A 20,889-nucleotide genomic window follows, 5' to 3' on the forward strand; every position below is an offset into this window, starting at 1 on the left:
GCCTATTAGGCTTTCAGTGATAGCCACATTAGCATTGTACTGGTGTTCAGACAGCTTTTCCTAGGAAGGACCAGGGTAAGTTTGTTGATGGGTACGTATAAAAGAGGAGCCGGCCATAGCATCACAACTTTTATAAGACTATAAAAATTGTATAAGGTTATGTTTTATTTATAAGGATATAAGATGTATAAGGTTATAAGAAGTATGATTAGCTTTCTTTTGAACCTGTAATGTTTGACATCAAATGTACAAAGAATTAAAATAAAATAACAAAATGGAGAGGAACTGAGGTGGCTATTAGGGGAGGAGGAGGCCACCCATCACTTGCATATAAAAACTTGTAATCTTCTTTTACATTATTTTTTCCAAGTCATAAATCCATGAAATCTCCATGTAAGAAAAATTGAGATGGAAAAACGTGGGTTGTTTTGATATCTAGAAGTGGACACAGTTTTGATGGTAGTCACCACTACAGTCTACAGTAACATACAGTAGGTCAATAGGCCTAGCTCTCAAGGCAGGCATCAAGAATATGGTCGAGTTGTTCGCCTCTTCTAATTTGGCCGTTGTCATTGACGTCAAACTATATGACCAAAAAGTCCAACAGAGACTGACCCAAGATGAAGGATACCACATAAAAAACAAGTTCTTAAATATTCTATGACATTACTAAACCTTGCAACGTCGTTCTTTCGACTAACAGGCAATGAGTGCTAAAGGCAAGACTAGCAGGATAAAGTGTAACCTGCAGAGACTATTCGTGGCAAAGTAGCAAAAATGCAAGTTATATATTTGTTGTACCATGATTGATATTGATAATTGTAGAGACAGAGCAAAGATTTGAAATTAGGAATCAAAATTAAAACTTCCAGTATTGAGATACTGCGTCATTGATGCTCTTGTTTTAGTTCCCTTTGATCTCGGGATTACACTTGTATCTAGATTTGAAAATACTCAGTGCTAAGGGGTTTACATCAAAGGCCTTTTTCACCGAACTTTTAAGGCAGTATGGCCTGACAACCTGAGAACAGTATTACATATTTCTAATATAAATATTATCTTATTTTTTGAATATTCAGACTTATCAGTAGAATCTCTGCACTTGTCCATGCTCAGTGATGTCTGCTGAAAAAGTTGAGCATAAAGACAGATAGGATCATATTTAATATACAGAACTTGGTAGATGAGAGTACAGTAGTTATGTGCAGACAGGTAAACGTTGGCGTGTCGTAATCGATGCCGAACACTGCTTGATTTTACTAAAACGCTTTTGGATCTGTTCTCACAGATTTCTTTTCAAGTGTTAAAATTACGTGCCAGCCGCAATGCACTAATTCAACAGTCGTTGTTCACCCTGTTACCAAGACTGGCTGCCTTCCAACCCAAGGAATTTGTGGAATGGTAAGCAACCATTTTTTCTGTGTGATGCACTTTACTTTTCGAGAGTGTTGGTAGTGAATGCTCTACTTTCTATTAAAATCTGTGGGACACAAAATTTGCTCTGTGGGATTAGATATTTATGACTTTCGAAGTAATGGTAACATGTATTTATAAGTACGGACAGCAAAATCGTACCAGGAACGATATGTTAGGCATCGGCTTCATCGTTTTGCAAATGATACAACCATACTTTTCAATAAAAACATTTCTTGTGGGAAACACAGAAATTTCCATTTTCTGATGAAATAGTTATAACTATCAAATTTTGACCAAACCAGTTGTAGGATTAGTAGTTGGATTAGAGTGGTATCTAAGGAATGGTTAATCTCCCAGGTCTCAGTCCGAACATTGCAAAGATACATACCAACGACAAGTAAAAGCTTGAATGCACAGTCTTTTCTTTGGCTTCTAATTTCCTGGAATTTTGTTAATTGTCGTGTTAATCGTTTGTGTTAATTGTTCGTAAGTGCTTATCAAAATAATATGGCATGAGATCCAATCGTTAATGATATTCTCGATTTTTTATTGACATTTAAACTTAAATAGCATTTATGTAATAGTTTTGTACCAACCGAGAGACTCTTTTGAGATACTTTCTTTCGTATTAGCATTATGCACATGCTTAAGGTGTGTCAAAATGAGTGTACATCAAAGGTGTACAAGCTTCCATGCAAACCTTTACCTCAATTAATTTGTTTTGTGTTGAATGTGATGCGTTTGGCATTCATTGCATCCAACTTTTTTGTTCTGGTAAGGAAAAAAACGAAGAGGATAAAAAGGGGAAAAGAGACACGATGATTATATTAATACTTCTTTCAGTTCTAAAGCTTTTGGGATATCTGCAATACCTGGGGGTATCGGCATACCCCATGGGGTGTCACAGGGGTATCATTTGGGTTATCTGCATAAGCAATGAGGCTTACCAATTGGGAGGTTTCAGGTTCGAAACCCGGCCAGGTCATAGTATGGTGGGTTTTTCATCCAAAAGCAATCAACAGTTTTCCCATCTGAAATGACTTTCTAAATTGAAAGATTCAAAATTTGAGTAGAAAATGTTGAATTGGAAGCCACCCCACGTGTAAGCTGTAATCCATATAAAGCCCTTGCGAGTTTCTCCCACATTTCTGGTCGCTTAAGCGTCATAAAAATAAATGCTGATGATTTATATTATTATTTATCTGTAACTTTTCACAGCTACCTAAATGATACCGTTACATACCTACTGAATTATCTGAAGAAGGTAAGTAGGATTCAAAATTATGGATAAATATGAAATTTAGCCATTACTTAGGGAATGGGATTAACCAGTGGGATTAATGTGATCTTGCTTAGTTTTAACAATACGATAGAATTGAAGGGAAATAAATGATGTCCACTTTTAATACAGAATTTTGGGGTTTTATCATTTTAATTCTTGAGTTCTGATGATAGTGAATGAAAATGTTACATTTACGACAGTAATGAAAAATGAGAAACAAAGGAAGAAATGCTAAAAAAGCTCTTTTATCAGAAAAAGCTTACGAGATGAATGAAAGGATGGATAGATGAATGAATGAGTACCAAAGTTTATCCACAAAATTTGAAGGTGTAATTTTTTTTCGTTCACTTCATTTTTCATATGAAAGGATCGAGAACGGTCGAGTGCCTTCCATGCGGTGGGACTTCTGGCGGTGGCAGTGAACAAAGATATATCCCCTCATGTCAACAGCATCCTGATGATTATCAAGCTCTCTCTACCAACCAAAGAAATCCCTCCCAAGTAATTCATTCACAGCTTTGTGGCAAATGTCTTCCCTCTGTCTTTATATATATATTTGAGCGAACAGTTTCTTGTGTGTCGTCAGGTGTTCAAGTACTTCCAGGAAAACTTTGTTTTACGAGCAGCTGTTTGTGCCCAGTCAAATGTGAATTCTCAAATGTGTATTCTCAATATTTTTTGTTGTTGTCCCAAGCCAGAACTTGTACAAGTAGCATTGTGAAGTGTTCACCTCAAATCTAATTAGGGCTCAGGATAAGTTGCTATGGAAACTATCACAGGCATTTGAGGTCTTTTAGAGAAGGGAATTTAGCAGTCTCGACGTTGTATGAATTTTGTCGCTATGGAAACACTGACTGTACTAATGTTGTGTAGGAATGTGCCCATTTGTATAACATTTGCCATGTCTTACCCCCACATAGACGTATTTCCCTGTTGTGTACCAGTGTTAGGGGAGGCATAGGTATTTTCTTATCTGGTGCTACTTTTCTCTCTATATATTGACATACACTGTGGCAGGTCTATCTCTTACCTGTGATTGGGTGATTAGGAACCGGGAGCTGCTTGTCAAATATGACTCACGCAGCTGTGCAATTAATTAACCAATTACTGTAGTCCGTAAAGACAACTAAAGACAAATATTTCAAGGATCGTTTGTGGACGTGAGAATTTTGATTAATGGTGACGATTTATCAAGTTTATCACACACTAACAAATATTGCATATCATATCTGAATATTCTAAGATAGCTCGATAGTATGTATGTATGTATGTATTTTAGATCCTCCTGCAAGCAGGAACTCGCTAAGAAGCCATCATTGGCTTATCAAAGCCGCAAGCTGACCGAAGTCAGTCTCTTACATTCATATTTAACGTCCATGATTATGAATTGTCAATTGTCAACAACTCTGTTGGGCTGTTTGGGAGTGACTCGAACCGAGGACCTTATGATTGAAAGGCACAGGCGTTACCCACTGAGCTAACACTCCTAGCAATGTGGAGCGGGGGATAATTCATCTCGCTGTCATTTCTTTCATGAACATAGGAGACAGAAGACAGTGGACCCTGCCGTGTTTACGTGCATCAGTATGCTGGCCAGGGCCGTGGGGGAGACACTCACTAAAGATGTGAAGGAACTCTTGGAACCGATGTTAACGACTGGTCTCAGGTTTGTATCAGATGCTGATCCCCAAAAGTGACTTTCTTGTTCTCTAGGCTGTACAAGTAGCATGATGGAGTGGTCACCTCAAATTCAAATAAGGGCTTAGCTTTAAGTGGCTATGAAACTGTCGACGGCTTTGGAGGTCTTTTAGAGTATAATTTAGCAGTCACGACCTTTATGAATTTTGTTGCTTATTGAAACACTGACTGTACTTTGAGATGTTTATCAATTCTGAAAAGGTATGTCATGGAAAGGAATTATATTGTTATTGAAAATTGCCGTGGTGATATTCTTGTGATGGACCGAACCAGGTATTAAATGAGCCCTGGAGTTTGAATTTTACGTCAGATTCACACGTGAAACCATGCATGGCTAATCCGTTCTGAGGTTGACTCATCGGTCTCGAAACCTTGCTCAGATTTGTATGGGAGCGCAATTCGCTAGTGTTGATTCTAGTAGCCTAATTTATACCGAGATAGAAGCGTAAACCAGACATGATATCGTGCGATTGCGCTGCCCTCGTACTGAGAACCAGAGGAAATTTCAATGATTGCCAAGTTCAAACAACATCTGAGCAATTAATTTCAATATTAATGGTGGCCAGCGGGTATAAACAGGAGTTGTGTGATGCTCTCCCCACTTTTGATTTTCTGTTGAAATTTAATTGATTTCTACCTTCATTAAGTGGCATTTAAAGAAATAAAGTTTCTTGTTTTGTACGATGCCAAATAACACAAACTTAATTATTAACGTAACAAACAAAGATCGAAAAGATGTTTAACAATGGATTGAACGTAATTTGTCTCTTCCTTCGTTTCCTCTACAGTCCAGCTTTGACCGCAGCTCTTCATAACTTAGCTCAACAACTGCAGAAACTGAAGAAAGACATTCAAGATGGCCTGCTGAAGATGTTATCCTTGGTCCTGATGCACAAGCCGTTGCGGCACCCCGGTACACCCCGAGGTCTCCTGATACCCATCACCCCGACAAGTAAGAACAGTAAAAGAGAAACAATGGACAGTCACAAAGTAGATATATACAGTACCGCTCACCTATAACTCCACGTAGATGTATACTCTACGTTTCTCTACGCGATTATACTTTGTTATACGTTTCTGTACGCAACTTTCTACGCAGTGTCTACGAGGTGTCTACGCGGCTTAGGGCTTCGCTCTAGTGCCCCTGAATAGGGATTATACGCGCGTAAAGACGTACAATCTCGTATAATCTGTAAACGTAGGGTTTTGGCAGCCGCTTTACATAGCAGAGCTTCTATGGGTTAGAATAAACTGTGATGAAGAAAAGAGTCGGTAAACTCAGTATCGCACCAAGCCCAGTTAATGACTTTCCAAAATATTCAACCACAGAGTTAGCATATACTTAAGCCGATTAGAATAAGAGTAACAAAGAAAACAGCGCTACTAGGAGCACAAACGATCGATACCATCAGTGCAAAAACTTTAGCAAGGAAACTATATTAATTACGACAATGTGCCCCAGACTGTTACTATTTATAAGAGTTCCTCCTGTTAGACATTAAATTGAATGTAGGTAACAATTCACAAAGTATATATACCAAATCATCCCAATGGATGCACAGAATTTGTATTTCTTTGCGTATGAGCTTCTAGACGAAGTTTTTTATTACAGTCAACCGATCAGGACGATTACCAGCTAAATATATATTGTGGGCCGAGAGGACACGACTCGCAATATTTTGTGGACCATTTCACCGGTATAAAAAAAATGATTCAAATATGTTGGTAATAAGTGCAGCAGGGTTGTTATAGATCAGTGATTTCAATCATGGGTTTTTTAAACATGTCGGTTTCATTTTCCTCACAGGTGGCAATCAACCCTCTAGCTTGGAAAATGGCGATATAACGAACATCGTCTTGGCTCTCAGAACCCTGGGTTCGTTTGACTTTGAGGGTCATTCGTTGACCCAGTTTGTACGCCACTGTGCTGATAACTTCCTCTCGAGCGAACACACAGAAATACGTAAAGAGGCGGCCTGGACGTGCTCTCGGCTGCTTCAACCGTCTATCAATGTAGGTGGTCTGATAAGCCCTAATTAATCTAATGTGGAATGTTATGGTTAGTTGGTTATTTCGTCATAGCTCATCGAAGTGTCATAATAAGTTTGCTTCGATGTCTTGTAAACTTTTCAGCCCAATATTTTATGTAAATTTTTTTGCGATTCTTGATTATTTGAAGTATTCAGTTTTGTGAGTGAAGTTTTTCAAAAAAAAAAAAATTCTTTATTGGCTGTTCTGTGTTACCATAATCAAAAGTCTCCAATTTGATAGAGCCTCTTAAATGTGAGAGAGATCACCCCTGTCCCATCCTGTCCATGTCCCTGTCTCACGTCCCTGTCTTATGTCCCTGTCCCACGCTGTCCAACAGACTGCTTCCCCATCCAACATGCTGGATACGATAGTGCAGGTGGATGTACCTGTTATCAATGTACAAACCCCGAAATGTGTTCCCACTCAAATAGAACCATACATCTCTATTTGTAAAATTTGCAAAATAATGTTAAATAACTACTGCATAATGCCATACCCAAAGGCTCTCTGTAAAGCTGCATATATTTTGCGGTCCTTTTCTTCCTTAGCTTCGGAGTACATCGTCTCCATCCACCGGCTCTACCAACACTCAAGTGGTTGCCGACGTCCTCAGCAAGCTGCTGGTAGTGGCCATAACAGACTCCGGTAAGTTGTTGCGCCCCTCACCCCACCCCACCCCTCCCTCCTCCTCTCTGACGTTGAGCAAAGCTTGCCATGGATTTATGGATTGGATGTTTTCTTGCTGAAGGGGGTACTATTTTCATGTTACTGGAATTAACCTTTATAATGCAGTCCTAACAGCACTGCAAGGTTTATCCTACCATTGAGTCACACATACCTAGGTACAGTGGGTGGATGTTATAGTTTGGCAAACAGTCAGTGTATGTTTCCATGGTATCTAGTTAACAAAGAGCTTTAGTTGTTAACACTTTATTTATTTATTTATTTAATTTTAATTTTTCAAGACCCTGAGATCCGCTACTGTGTGCTGCAGTCCCTGGACGACCGATTCGATGGTCATCTCGCCCAGGCGGAAAACCTCAGCGCTCTGTTTGTTGCGCTGAACGATGAGCAGTTTGACATCAGAGAGCTGGCGATGTGTATCATTGGGCGACTGAGTAATCTCAACCCTGCTTATGTCATGCCATCTTTGAGGAAGACTTTGATCCAGGTGAAAATATTGCTTTTTCTTTATTCGTGTCTCCTTTAGCAGCTTTGGTTTTGTTAGCTTTGCTTTGCAGTTTCTCAGAGATTGACTCGTGGAAGGGATGCGAAAGTCTTCGATCAGAAATGACACAATTGCGAAAGTCAAAGCACTAGAATGATGTATAAAAAACAGAATTTGGAGCAACGTGTTCCTTCAAACATTCCCTTTTTTGACATAAGTTCGGAACTTTGGTAGCTATTTGGTTACTGGTGTACCTAACAGGGGCATAGCCAGAAATTTGAAGGGAGGTGAGCAGAATTTTGAAAGGGTCATTTCTCACAAGGGAGCATTATAACACTTAACGGAGCGTCGTGATGTACAAAGAAAAGTTTTGCCCGAAATGCCTCCCACGCTGCAGGAAATAAACAATACTAAGTGTATTGTATTACGAAGCAGACGAAATTTCAGGGAAAAGGTTGAGAAGGGTCGCTTAGCTTCCTTCAACCTGAAAAGAGGGCTTTTATGATATTTCCTGCTTTTAGTTAAATTTTATTTTTCGGGGTACTCAAAGGGGGTGGTGGGGAGCAATGGTTTCCTTTTCTACCCCCCTGGCTACGTCCCTGGTTCCTAATAGTTGGATGTTTTAAGTGACAGAGAAAGCTACCGTAAGGGCAAAGCTCATCCAAGTAGAGTTTAGTCAGTATCTGTAACCTACAATAAGGTTGTGATATAATGAAATGTTGTTTTTACTTCTTTATATTGTGTTATGATAGCTGCGAGTGTCAAACCAACCATTATATCATTTATTGATGGTAATTGTGTTATATTATTGATGATCTTTAATCCCATAGATTATGACAGAATTGGAACACAGCGGTGTCGGAAGGAACAAAGAACAGAGCGCTAAGATGCTGTGTAACCTCGTCTCCAACGCGCCTCGTCTCATCAGACCCTACATGGACCCCATACTTAAGGTAAGCAATATTGGATCACGCCCTGCAAGTTTTGACCCCATACACACTGCATAATAACCTGTGGAGATCCCATACTTTAGGTAAGCAATATTGGATCACGTGCTGTCAGTAATGACCCCACACACACTGCATGATAACCTGTGGAGATCCCATACTTAAGGTACGCCATATTGGATCATGCCCTGTATCATGCCCTGTAAGTATTGACCCCACACACACTGCATAATAACCTGTGGAGATCCCATACTTTAGGTAAGCAATATTGGATCACGTGCTGTCAGTAATGACCCCACACACACTGCATGATAACATGTGGAGATCCCATACTTAAGGTACGCCATATTGGATCATGCCCTGTATCATGCCCTGTCAGTATTGACCCCACACACACTGCATGATAAACTGTGGAGATCCCATACTTAAGGTAAGCCATATTGGATCTCCCCCTGTAAGTATTGACCCCACACACACACATTTCCTGTGACCCTGCATGGATTTGTATTGATGGTAAGTAATGTTGGAATGCTTCCTGCTATGTAACTGACAGGACACATACTTCATCCAATCTACACTGATATCGAATCACCTTATGATACTACACACACTTCATGTGGCCCTACATGGATCCCATTACTTAAGTTGGCCACATTGCTTTACACACAGCAACCTATTATGATACACTCACTTTATATGACCCTTGGAGGTGTGCACTAGGGGTGCAGCTGTGCCTCACATTAGGGCATTTCTTAAGACCCTGATAATCCCCCTTTTTTGCTTGGTGACCTCAATTTTCATCTTGATCATCTTGACACCCTCCAGTGGCAGAAGTTATGGCCTGTAGATTGGTTCTATGGGTAAGCAGTACCTCTGTCCCATTTGATAAATATATGATTAAAGGTGTTAAATGTTGTTATGTTTTGCAACTTGTGAATAAAATCATGTTCAAAGTTTGTCCACAAATATCAGCTTGTTTGTATTCTACCTTTGTGGTGACCCTACAGAATATTTTGTTTATGGTCGTGTTGTCTCGACACCCTGTTTTAATACCATATGAGATGCATCATTTACCCTTTTCTTTGCCCTAGCTACACAACTGTGAATTGTAATCTGTTATGTACAATTTAATTTGCTTATAGTGACATTGATTTGTTTTTTTGTTTGACTGTATCATCCTAACTTTCTATCTTATTCCAAACGATTCTGTTGAACATTTCCTTCGTAGGCCTTGATACCAAAACTGAAAGAGGCTGACCCAAATCCTGGAGTCATCATCAACGTTTTGAAGGCCATCGGCGAGCAGTCTCAGGTGAGAAGAGGAAATACGTCATTAACTAATTTTTAACGGAGGTTTCATATCATACCAGTGCGAAGGTAACAGATTGTTGGTAGGGATAGAATGTTAGTTTGGCATGCGGTGAAGGGTACTTTAATAAGGGTTAAGGGGTCAATCTTAGGTAGGGCTAGAATGTTAGTTTGGCTTGTGGTGAAGGGTACTTTAGTAAGGGTTAAGGGATGACAGATGGGACCTTGTTCCATTTATTGACTGAAGTTTGATTCACAGCTTGAACATGTCTGAGTGTGCATACCAAAGTGAAAAGTGGCAATAGATTGTGGAGTTGTGATGAGGAGGGTACCTTAGCCATCTTGAAACAGTCAAACAGTTAGAATGAATTTGGGTGTTGGAATATGGTTTCGGAGTGTGAGATGATTGCTCTACAAGGGTAAAAAGCATCAGGGAATAGTCTCCGGTAGAGAAGCCTTGTTAGCAGCATTACATAGATTTCTGTCATTATCTTGGAAGTCTGTATAACCTACGTGTGGGATAATCCTAATATATTTGGTTCTCCTAAACTCTTGCAGGTCAGCGGAGTCGAGATGAGGAAGTGGATGGATGAGCTTCTCCCGATTCTCATTGACATGCTTCAAGACTCATCATCGTTGAGCAAACGAGAGGCAAGTCTTTTCAAAGTTTTGTCTTACTTTGTACAGTTTTTTACAGAAAACTGTACAGAAAAAACTGACACGTATAAGATCTGACACAGGCATATATCATAGAAATAGGCAATAATACAAAAAAAAGCACCCCCTCAGATTTGCCTATATGAAGCTATTAATTTGAGACAGAGCTTAGTTTAGTTCTGCAAAGATTGTCTTCTTCAGGTTTGCATAGGTTTTACATAGCAGTTACGATGTTAATGAATTTGTTCTACATGAAATATTGAATTGTTAAGGTTCTTATGCAGATAGAGTATGTAGCAACAGTTGGACAATGTTTGTGATACCAGATACATTAGGCTGCGTCCATAGGTTTTACATAGCAGTTGTGATGTTAATGAATTTGCTCTACATGAAATATTGAAATGTTAAGGTTCCTATGCAGATAGAGTATGTAGTAGCAGTTGGATCATGTTTGTATTACCAGATACATTAGGCTGCGTCCATAGGTTTTTCATAGCAGTTGTGATGTTAATGAATTTGTTCTACATGAAATATTGAATTGTTAAGGGTTCCTATGCAGATAGAGTATGTAGTAGCAGTTGGACAATGTTTGTGATATCAGATACATTAGGCTGCGTCCATAGGTTTTTCATAGCAGTTGTGATGTTAATGAATTTGTTCTACATGAAATATTGAATTGTTAAGGGTTCCTATGCAGATAGAGCATGTAGTAGCAGTTGGACAATGTTTGTGATATCAGATACATTAGGCTGCGTGCATAGATTCTACATAGCAGTTGTGATGTTAATGAATTTGTTCTACATGAAATATTGAATTGTTAAGGGTTCCTATGCAGATAGAGTATGTAGTAGCAGTTGGACAATGTTTGTGATATCAGATACATTAGGCTGCGTGCATAGATTCTACATAGCAGTTGTGATGTTCCGGAAGTTGCTCTACATGAAATATTGAAATGTTAAGGTTCCTATGCAGATAGAGTATGTAGCAGCAGTTGGACTATGTTTGTGTTTTAACTGGATCTTCAGCAATGAAAAAAAAAACTTACAATTAAAGCAAGAAAAAGGTTAACTTCAATAATAATTCTGACTCTGATCCAAGTAAGACCTGAAAGATGATCATTTCTATGGCAACAAGTAATATTTTATTCTTGTTTTGTTTTCCCTTTTGACAGAATGCCCTCTGGACATTGTGTGAACTGGTGGAGAGCACTGGTTGTGTAGTGAAGCCATACAACAAGTATCCCAATCTGCTAGATTTATTGCTGAACTTTCTGAAGACTGAACAGTCTCAAGTTCTGCGGAGAGAAGTAAGAAACACACAGTTATTTTATTGAAATTGGAGAGAATGTGCACAATCTTAAAGAAAGTGAGGGCATAGGGAGTAAATTTGTCGTAACTTAATGATTCAGTTAAGTGGCCAGAAATGCCACAATAGGAAAGCAGATTACTTTAATGCTTTGAATGATTGTCTTAGTGCAAAGTCATGTCCTAAATAGTTGATGTAAGTTCAAGTTATGTTAATTCACAGCGCGGCCAGACTTTATTGTAAGTTGTGCTAGATAAGAACTGATAATTATTATTATAAGTTATTGAAAAGAATTTCAAACAATTCGTTGGCGTTTCCCAGTTTTCTTAAATGTTATGAATTAGGATACGGTTTGCTAAACCAATCTGAGTTTCGTATATATACAGTTGATATTTCACAAAACCGTTCAAACCAGGTATTTGTGTAAAACTCAAAGACCAATGAGAAAATTTTGTCTTCTCCTTCACGGATTTCCCTCAAATTCTCCATATGTCCGAAAACTTTCGTTTTCGTAGACAGATAGAGAAAAATGTGAATAGTAATTCAATACATTTGACATAATAAGACACAGTGATGAAATATATAGGTATACATGTATGTGAGTTATAATGTTAAAGGTTCAGTGTGTAATGACAACCAAATTTGCACACGGAGCAAAGTGTAGGTACTTTTGTGCGTAACTAAAAGATCATCTCTATCGTTTTGTAGACTATACGAGCCCTTGGTCTCCTCGGAGCTCTGGATCCTTACAAGCACAAGATCAACCAAGGCAAGAAGGACAGCATGACCGACACAGCTGCTGCACTGAGTACCTCAGAGACCAAGACATCACAGGAAGGTAAGATGATGTCTCTGTAAAAAATATCACACGCACCCAAGCACTTGCTGGTTGCTGTTCGGTTTGGATCAGAGATGGTATCTGCTCAATTGGGAGATATGCCGTACTCAACTGGCTGTAAACGAACAGCCTTCGTCTATATCTATCTGGGGAGCACAAATTTAAGTTTATGAACAGATAGTGCTGCACGCTTTCTTTGGCAACACACTCAAAGCTTGTTCATTGATGATCTCTGAAGATAATGAAACCATTCTTTGCTCTCTGCACTTCCTTTATCCTCCTTTTGTCACCACCACTGGCATAGATTATCTCTCATTCCCAAAGTTGATGTTGAAAAGTTGATAAGTTGATGTTGATTAGTTGATGTTGATAAATCTTTCTTTCAAAAAGTTGTCTGACAAAGGTCATCATCTCCTGTATGATCGCAAAAATACCATTTTCTCTATAAATTTCAAGATTTTCACGACTTGGTCTTCTCTGTTCCGATACTTGTATCTACAGCGAGTGAAATGCTGGTTACCCTCGGGAGTCCAAACCTGGAAGATTTCTACCCAGCAGTAGCGATATCAACCTTAATGCGGATCATGAAGGACCCCTCGCTGGCCAATCACCACACAGGAGTCGTTCAAGCCATCACCTTCATCTTTAAGAGTCTCGGAGTCAAGTGCGTCCAGTTCTTACCACAGATCATGCCGACTTACATCTACGTCATCAGGACCTGCGATCCAGGAATACGAGAGGTGAGGAATGTTTCAAATTGCCAACTTTATTTGTGGCTTCCAAATAATTAGGATAGATGGGAGTTGATTGTGCTATGTGATAATGCTTCAGTGTTGTTGAATTTCATGTGTATAAACATTTGATTGATACTCCATAGAGTTATTAGGGCCTGTTTGATGTCAGACCTGGATCGAAAACAGAACTCTGAGGTAAACATAGAATTGTAAGATGCAGTCCATGTGTGTACACAACTCTGAATTAGATTTTTGCACGTGCAATGATTAGGGGCTGGTGGGGGGGGGGAGGGTGGTGGTTGTTTCTATTTAGTATTATGAGTGTAAGTCACATATGACATCTACAAGTATTCTGTTTTCTTTTATTTTGTTTCTTCGTTTGTTCACAGTTTTTGTTTCAGCAGCTAGGAACAATCATTTCCATCGTTAAGCAGCACATCCGGAACTATTTGGATGATATTTTTGACCTAATCAGGGTAGGTGTTTCCTCGTCGTCATGTTTACAGGTGTCTTAAGTAATAATGAGAAGATGTGGAAATTCGTTAGTGTTGTTTCATGGACCAGAACGTTGCATAAAAGTTGAGAAGACAAAAATTTCATGTGAAGAAAGGGTTGATTTTGACAACAATTTAATCTTGTATCTGCCCTGTATTTGATAACTTTGATACTGTTTTGTTCTCTTTACATTGTAAGAACCCCCTAACTACACATCAAATTTACTGTTCAGTTGTACCCGTTATTGCACAGAAAATTTACTGTATGGTTGTAACTGCACGGTAAATTTACTGTACGGTTGTAACTAGCAACTGCACAGCAAATTTACTGTACAGTTGTAACTGCACGATAAATTTATTGTACGGTTGTAACTACCCAGTAACTACACGGTAGATTTACTGTATGGTTGTAACTACCCTGTAAATGTACAGTAAATTTACCGTACGGTTGTAAGGTTGTGGAGAAACAAGTAAATGCATGATTTTATGTATAGTAAGTGCCTTTGTTATCACTAATTTTTTATATTATTTGTCCTTGACTTGAACACACTGTAAGAATTAAGTAGGAAGTTGGCGCCTCGTTTGAAAATTCAGTTTTATCTCATCTTGACCTCACACATGCCATCAGTTCCCCTCAAATTCTTATTTTACCTATGGCATATGTGCCATGGCCTCTTTCAAAAATCATTTCAAACCCCCTGGTGCTCTTTCATGCTTTTATTCTTTACTTTTTTCTTTTTCTTCTTTTTTCGGTATGGTAGGACTTTTGGACAGTTAATAGTCCTTTACAGAACACCATTATTCTTCTGGTGGAGCAGTTAGTCGTGGCTCTGGGAGGAGAGTTCAAACTCTACCTGCCTCGAATCATCCCCATGATGCTGAAAGTGTTCATGCACGACCACAGCTCCAGCAAGACAGTGACTACAAAGGTAAAGTGTTGTAGGAATTGTAAGCGTATACGTAAGACGAAAGTTAGATAATAGTGTAATGTAGTGGATCTGGCTCATGCATTAACTCAGTACAAAAAATATAAGTTTGATACACAGCTTGTAAATTGAAACACATTGATCCAACTCTGAACTTGATTGCGTATTCTGTTTTTGAGAAATTTGCAATATTGAAATATATTAATTTCATTTTGTGAAGGGTCCTCTTTTAAACCGGTGATGTCACAGATTTTCCTACTCCATTGCTCCGTCATATCTGGAACTATATTCCAACTATCATCAGAGAGTATCTCTCCCCCCCCCCCTTCCCCCCACTGAGAACTCAAGAAATTGCTCAAAACCTTAATGAGTCCAACAACATTACATAAAGTCTAATAAATTCAGTCAATTGTCTAAATGAATTCAGTAATAGTGTAATGTAGTGGATCTGGCTCATGCATTAACTCAGTACAAAAATAAATATAAATTTGATACGCAGCTTGTAAATTGAAACACATTGACGCAACTCTCAACTTTATCGCGTATTCTGTTTTTGAGAAATTTGCAGCATTGAAATATATTTATTTCATTTTGTGAAGGGTCCTCTTTTTAACCTGTGATGTCACAGATTTTTCCACTTCGTTGCTTGGCATATCTGGAACTGTATTCCAACTATCATCAGAGAGTATTTCCCCCTCCCCCTCCCCCCACTGCATCAGAGAGTATCTCCCCCTCCCCCCACTGAGAACTCAAGAAATTGCTCAAACTTTAAAGAGTCCAACAACATTACATAAAGTCTAATACATTCAGTCAATTGTCTAAATTCAGTCAATTGTCTAAATATATTCAGTAAATTCAGTAAAATTGACCCATGCATTTTCTGCTAAATTTTCCCAAGTGTAATCCAAGTATAAGTGCCATTTTTGTATCAAGTAAAATTTAACCATCGATATTTTTCTCTTTTGTTATTAAGCTTCTCAACGGTGTACAGCGATTTGGCCCTAACCTTGATGATTATATGCATCTTCTACTCCCTCCCATTGTCAAACTGTTTGACTCCTCGGAGGTCCCGCTTCCTGTTAGAAAGTAAGTTTGAACGACACTGTCCGTTTTTTTTTGTGAAGCATACCCCTCTCACCACTTGAATACTTATTTTGTGATGTCCCACCATCCTTTCATGAATTGGACAAATTTATAACTCAAATCTTTGTTTTCCTTTAAACTTGTGGGAATTAAGTTGATTTTCAATTATTTTATTGCTACTGAAACTGAACTGGTCAGCCAGCCAAACATAGAACACTTGATTTATGATATAGCCTACTCATTTTGGTTTGATAAGAAATGTTGAGATGTTTTTTTTTATAAAAATTCTTTTACACAGGAAAGTGAAAAAGAAATGGTGGTTTAGTTATTAAAATTCCCACAAGTGAAATGCTTTGTAATATTGACCTTTGTGTAATTGTTGTTGGCAGTATGTCAGAATAATCTTTTAGACCTTATTGGGTTGGTCGGATAAATAAGTTGCCTTGCTATGTTCCTGCAACCGGAACAAGCATAGACAAATGTGACTTTAAGGAGTATACTGGTGGCATACTGATGGCATGATGGTGGCAACATACTGATGGCATGATGGTGGCAACATAATGGTGGTAGACACTGGTGCCAGCACAAAAACTTCCATCTCAGTTTTTTTGTTATTAACTCTAGATATTGCTGTGTAGAGATAACTTTGTTTTAATGAACTGATTAACCCTGTAATATTCCAGGGGTCATAGGTTGTTCTTGTGTGATGTCATCCTTGCAGACACTATGCCTCAAAAACTTCTCCATTCATCTACAAATATGAGTTACCGAATTTTCCACAAAAATCTTTTTCAACCATCCCTGTTAAACCTAGTGTCTCAGATCATGAACGGAAGTCGCATTTATGAAACTATCGTAAACCATCCTATCATGCATGTTCAATGTTTTTTTTGCATAACGCAGCCAGTCACACATCTCTCGTCTCTTTCAGAACCGCTTTGGAAACCATTGACAAACTCAGCGACACTTTAGATTTCACAGATTTTGCTTCTAGGATCATACACCCGTTGGTCCGCACCTTAGACTCCACCCCCGAACTGAGAGGTCCGGCCATGGAGACCCTCTCCTCGGTGGTCCTCCAGCTGGGCCGTAAGTTCATGATCTTCATCCCGATGGTACACAAGGTCCTGATCCGACATCGCGTCCACCACCAGAAATACGAAACCCTCATCTTGAAAATTGCCAAGGTGAATTCCTCCCCTTTTGATTTTAAAGTTTCAGATTTTGTAAAAGTTAGAGTGAATCCACTCATTGCTCACTAATTCTACTTTAATATATATTCTTAGATCTAGGCAAAATATTTGAAAATGGAAAATGGGAGCCATTTCTGGTATAAAGATGTAAGAAGTTCAGAGAGCTGGGTGGTTAAGTGGTGTAGAGAACGGCTGTGTTATATTCACCTCATACCAATTTGCGACTAATTTTACAGTTTCCAAGATTTGGTTTTTCAAGTTGGTTTTGCTTCTCATTTCCACTCATTTCTTGTTATTTGTGTGTGAGACAAGCGTATTGGTCTACTTTGCATGCTGTATTAGGTCACACTGTAATGATTTAAATCTAATTTCTGTATTAAAGTATACTAACTATATTGATACCTCATGAAGGAAGATCTCAATGATGGTAAATGGTTCGTTTTGTTTGGTAAACTTCCAATTGAACTAGCCAGCATGGTGATATTGTTAAATAAATTTTTTGTGAAAATTGAAGAAAAAAAAAAAAAGGAAAAAAATTGTCCATGAGTAGTTAACTTTCTTTGAGTGTAACATCGAAATAATCATTACATTGTCGGTCTAAATTTGATGTTTAATATATTTTCCCCCCCTTTGTGTTCTTCTTTAGGGAACCACTATCGTGGAGGATGAGCTACTCCAGATGAGGGCTCGTCAGAAACGGTCCAGCCACAGGAAAGAGGAGACTACAACGGCAGAGCAGGTCGCCCCCAAGAAACTTCCTGTCAGCATCTCAAACCTCTCAAAGGTTAGTTTTTATATCAACCTTGACTTGTTTACTGCTTCAAACTAAAGTTCCTTTCATTTTGCTTTTGTGGTTTCCTTCTTTGCTTTCACAAATAGCACTGGATGCCATATGTTACTCTCATCACTTATTGTAACCAGGTGTTTGTCTCGTACTTATGCACTGTAATATTTTACAGGGTTATTTTACATTATTTTATGCACTGTAATACTTTACAGAGTTCTGCAACAATCATTTTTTAACAAGAGAGGTTTATATAGAGTTTGTAATCCCGAGATCACTGTTTCAAATCCCATTCTAGACAATACACATATTTGGAATAGAACTTGCTTTATAAACCTGTGGTTTGTCTTTGGAGTAAGCGGTTACAATTGTTGGACCGGTTCTGAGAAATTTAGTCTTTAAATTCCCATTATTGAGCTTCTAAGTGTAGTGCTCTCCGTGAAATATTCTTTGTTGGCAAATTTGAAATGTCTTCAGATATTCTCCCTTTCCCCCTCCCTCCAGCTAAACTGAAATATATCTTGTGTTAATGATATCTTAAGCTTATTGCAGACAAGTTCAGTCTAGATGTGAGAAACTTGCAATGAATATTCATAAGAGAAAAAGGGATAAGTCAATGAATGTTCTCATTTCTTGATGATTTCCAGGCATGGTCGGTCCACAGGCTCTTCTCTCGAGATGATTGGATGGAGTGGCTCCGTAGACTCAGCATCGAGCTCCTCAAGGAATCACCATCACACGCCCTGAGGTCCTGCTGGGCCTTGGCGCAAAGCTACAATCCCTTGGCTAGGTGAGCTTTCCTTGCCTCACCCTGTCTGTGTTCCTCCCCTTCTCCCTGTATCTGCCTCACTTTCCTCACCTTAGTCTCAACTTCCAGTAGCATCCACATGTGTAACTTTGCCATTCCTGTGTCCCTTCTCCTCCCTGCTACTATTGTTCTACGCTTGTACCTTTGATTCTTCCCCCTTTTCCGCCTTTCATCTTACCTCCTCCATCGCCCCTCCATCTTCCCTCCTGCATTTCCCCTCCATCTCCACTCCATTTCCCTTATATAACCCCTCCCTCATCCTTCACATCCCCTCCTCCATCTCCCCTCCTCCATCTTTCCTCCATCTCCACTCCTCCATCTCCACTCTTCCATCTCCACTCCTACATCTCCTCTCCATCTACCCTCCTGCATATCCCCTCCATCTTCCCTCCATCTCCCATCTATAACCCCTCCTTCTTCCTCAATATCCCCTCCATCTCCATCTTCCCTCCATTTACCCTCTATAACCCCTCCCTCATACTTCACATCCCCTCCTCCATCTCCCCTCCTCCATCTTTCCTCCATCTCCACTCCTCCATCTCCACTCTTCCATCTCCACTCCTACATCTCCTCTCCATCTACCCTCCTGCATATCCCCTCCATCTTCCCTCCATCTCCCATCTATAACCCCTCCTTCTTCCTCAATATCCCCTCCATCTCCATCTTCCCTCCATTTACCCTCTATAACCCCTCCCTCATACTTCACATACCCTCCTCCATCTCCACTCCTACATCTTCTCTTTTCCCCTCCCGATACCCTTCTCCACTTCTTGAAAGAAGAAGGATAAGAAGAAGACAAAAACACCTTTCATAAATATTAATTCTAGTGATATTTAAAAGATGTGACCATTTCTACTCATATGTTTATTTATTTATTTTTTCCTTGGACAGAGATCTCTTCAACGCTGCTTTTGTTTCCTGCTGGTCCGAGCTGACGGAACAAGATCAGGATAGTCTGATCCTAAGCTTGCAGAAAGCTCTTACCTCGTTGGACATCCCGGAGATAGTCCAGATACTGCTGAACTTGGCTGAATTTATGGAACATTCAGATAAGGTGACCAAGAGATCATATAATATGAGGGGGGGGGGGGGGGAAACAGATGTTGTTTTTATTGCAATTTCCATTGGTAGAATAATATGTCTGTGTAAGCAAAATAGGAGTATCTGCATGGTGGTCAGTACAAACAAATATCCATTCCCAAAAGTCTCTGGTTGACTCCCATTCCCAAGTCCAATTTCTCACCAAACCTTTCACTTGAGTTTCTTTAGACGTGCCCAGCAAAGTTCCAAGTTCTTTCCTCTCAGTCAGAAATTGACAATTATCCATTCTTCAGTAGTTTACACATCAGTTACCTCAGGCCCCAATTCTTAATTGCAAAGTAGGCTAGGCTAGCAACTCTGATAGCAAAAGTGTTGAATCTGTGTTAGACAAAGCTTTAAACTCACAAGATCTTGCACATGCTTGTGACTTCATATGAGAAATCAGCAAAGCAGTTTCTTTGAGTGTATTTGACAGTGAGAGAAAAACACATTCTGCGAGGACAAAACAGCTGAAGCACCTGTTTTTGGCTGTTTTGATAACAGGAAAAAATGTCTACATTTTAGACCCATGATCATTGTTGACGTTTGTTATAGAAAGTTTCAGTTTGATAAAATACTAAAAACACATTCCTATTTTGTCCAGAATAACTTGGCTAAAGCCTCAAAATAAAGAATGGAACATTTGTCAAAAATCATAGAAAATAAATAAAAAAATGCCAGAATAATGATCCTCCATTAAGAGTTTGTCAAGTGAAGCAGAAATATAAATATTTGAAGTCAGCAATTTTCACTGAGCCTAACATTTACTCACCTCTCCTATTCCTTCAACAGGGTCCTTTGCCCCTGAACACTATTCTTCTAGGAGAGAGGGCCGCTAATTGTAGGGCCTATGCCAAGGCACTTCATTACAAAGAAGATGAATTTCAGAGAGGGCCCAACACAGAAATCCTTGAGGCCCTCATAAGGTGAGCAAAGTGTTAAGTCAGTAATGCCATTATACAGCAGAAATGTTTGGCACGATTTTCAACTGCAGGTAATTTGTGTGGCTGTGTTCTGTGTGGCTGTGGTCAAGGACTAGAAACAGCCATGTATCATTTTTGTGTAAAGGGGCCCCCTCCCCCCCCCCCACTTTGTGTAGGAAAATGGCTGAATGGAAATGAATACTCCATAGGTAAT

At 39.2% G+C, this 20,889-nt stretch overlaps 1 protein-coding gene across 2 annotated transcripts in view; it reads left to right on the plus strand.

Annotated features, from left to right (window-relative positions):
• Positions 1-20,889, plus strand: part of LOC139975837 (serine/threonine-protein kinase mTOR-like) — a 97,830-nt gene that overhangs the window by 10,114 nt on the left and 66,827 nt on the right. For both annotated transcript variants that reach the window (XM_071984061.1, XM_071984062.1), the window contains exons 9-30: positions 1,289-1,401; positions 2,635-2,680; positions 3,066-3,199; positions 4,242-4,364; positions 5,185-5,348; positions 6,204-6,409; positions 6,976-7,072; positions 7,393-7,598; positions 8,426-8,548; positions 9,771-9,854; positions 10,409-10,501; positions 11,679-11,813; positions 12,521-12,650; positions 13,152-13,390; positions 13,774-13,860; positions 14,640-14,807; positions 15,778-15,890; positions 16,819-17,074; positions 17,727-17,864; positions 18,512-18,654; positions 19,564-19,726; positions 20,545-20,678. In XM_071984061.1, coding sequence (XP_071840162.1) covers positions 1,289-1,401; positions 2,635-2,680; positions 3,066-3,199; positions 4,242-4,364; positions 5,185-5,348; positions 6,204-6,409; positions 6,976-7,072; positions 7,393-7,598; positions 8,426-8,548; positions 9,771-9,854; positions 10,409-10,501; positions 11,679-11,813; positions 12,521-12,650; positions 13,152-13,390; positions 13,774-13,860; positions 14,640-14,807; positions 15,778-15,890; positions 16,819-17,074; positions 17,727-17,864; positions 18,512-18,654; positions 19,564-19,726; positions 20,545-20,678 — 3,095 coding nt within the window. The remainder of the gene's footprint in view (positions 1-1,288; positions 1,402-2,634; positions 2,681-3,065; positions 3,200-4,241; positions 4,365-5,184; positions 5,349-6,203; positions 6,410-6,975; positions 7,073-7,392; positions 7,599-8,425; positions 8,549-9,770; positions 9,855-10,408; positions 10,502-11,678; positions 11,814-12,520; positions 12,651-13,151; positions 13,391-13,773; positions 13,861-14,639; positions 14,808-15,777; positions 15,891-16,818; positions 17,075-17,726; positions 17,865-18,511; positions 18,655-19,563; positions 19,727-20,544; positions 20,679-20,889) is intronic.

Source organism: Apostichopus japonicus, chromosome 11, assembly GCF_037975245.1.
Source record: "Apostichopus japonicus isolate 1M-3 chromosome 11, ASM3797524v1, whole genome shotgun sequence".
Classification (NCBI taxonomy): Eukaryota; Metazoa; Echinodermata; class Holothuroidea; order Aspidochirotida; family Stichopodidae; genus Apostichopus; species Apostichopus japonicus.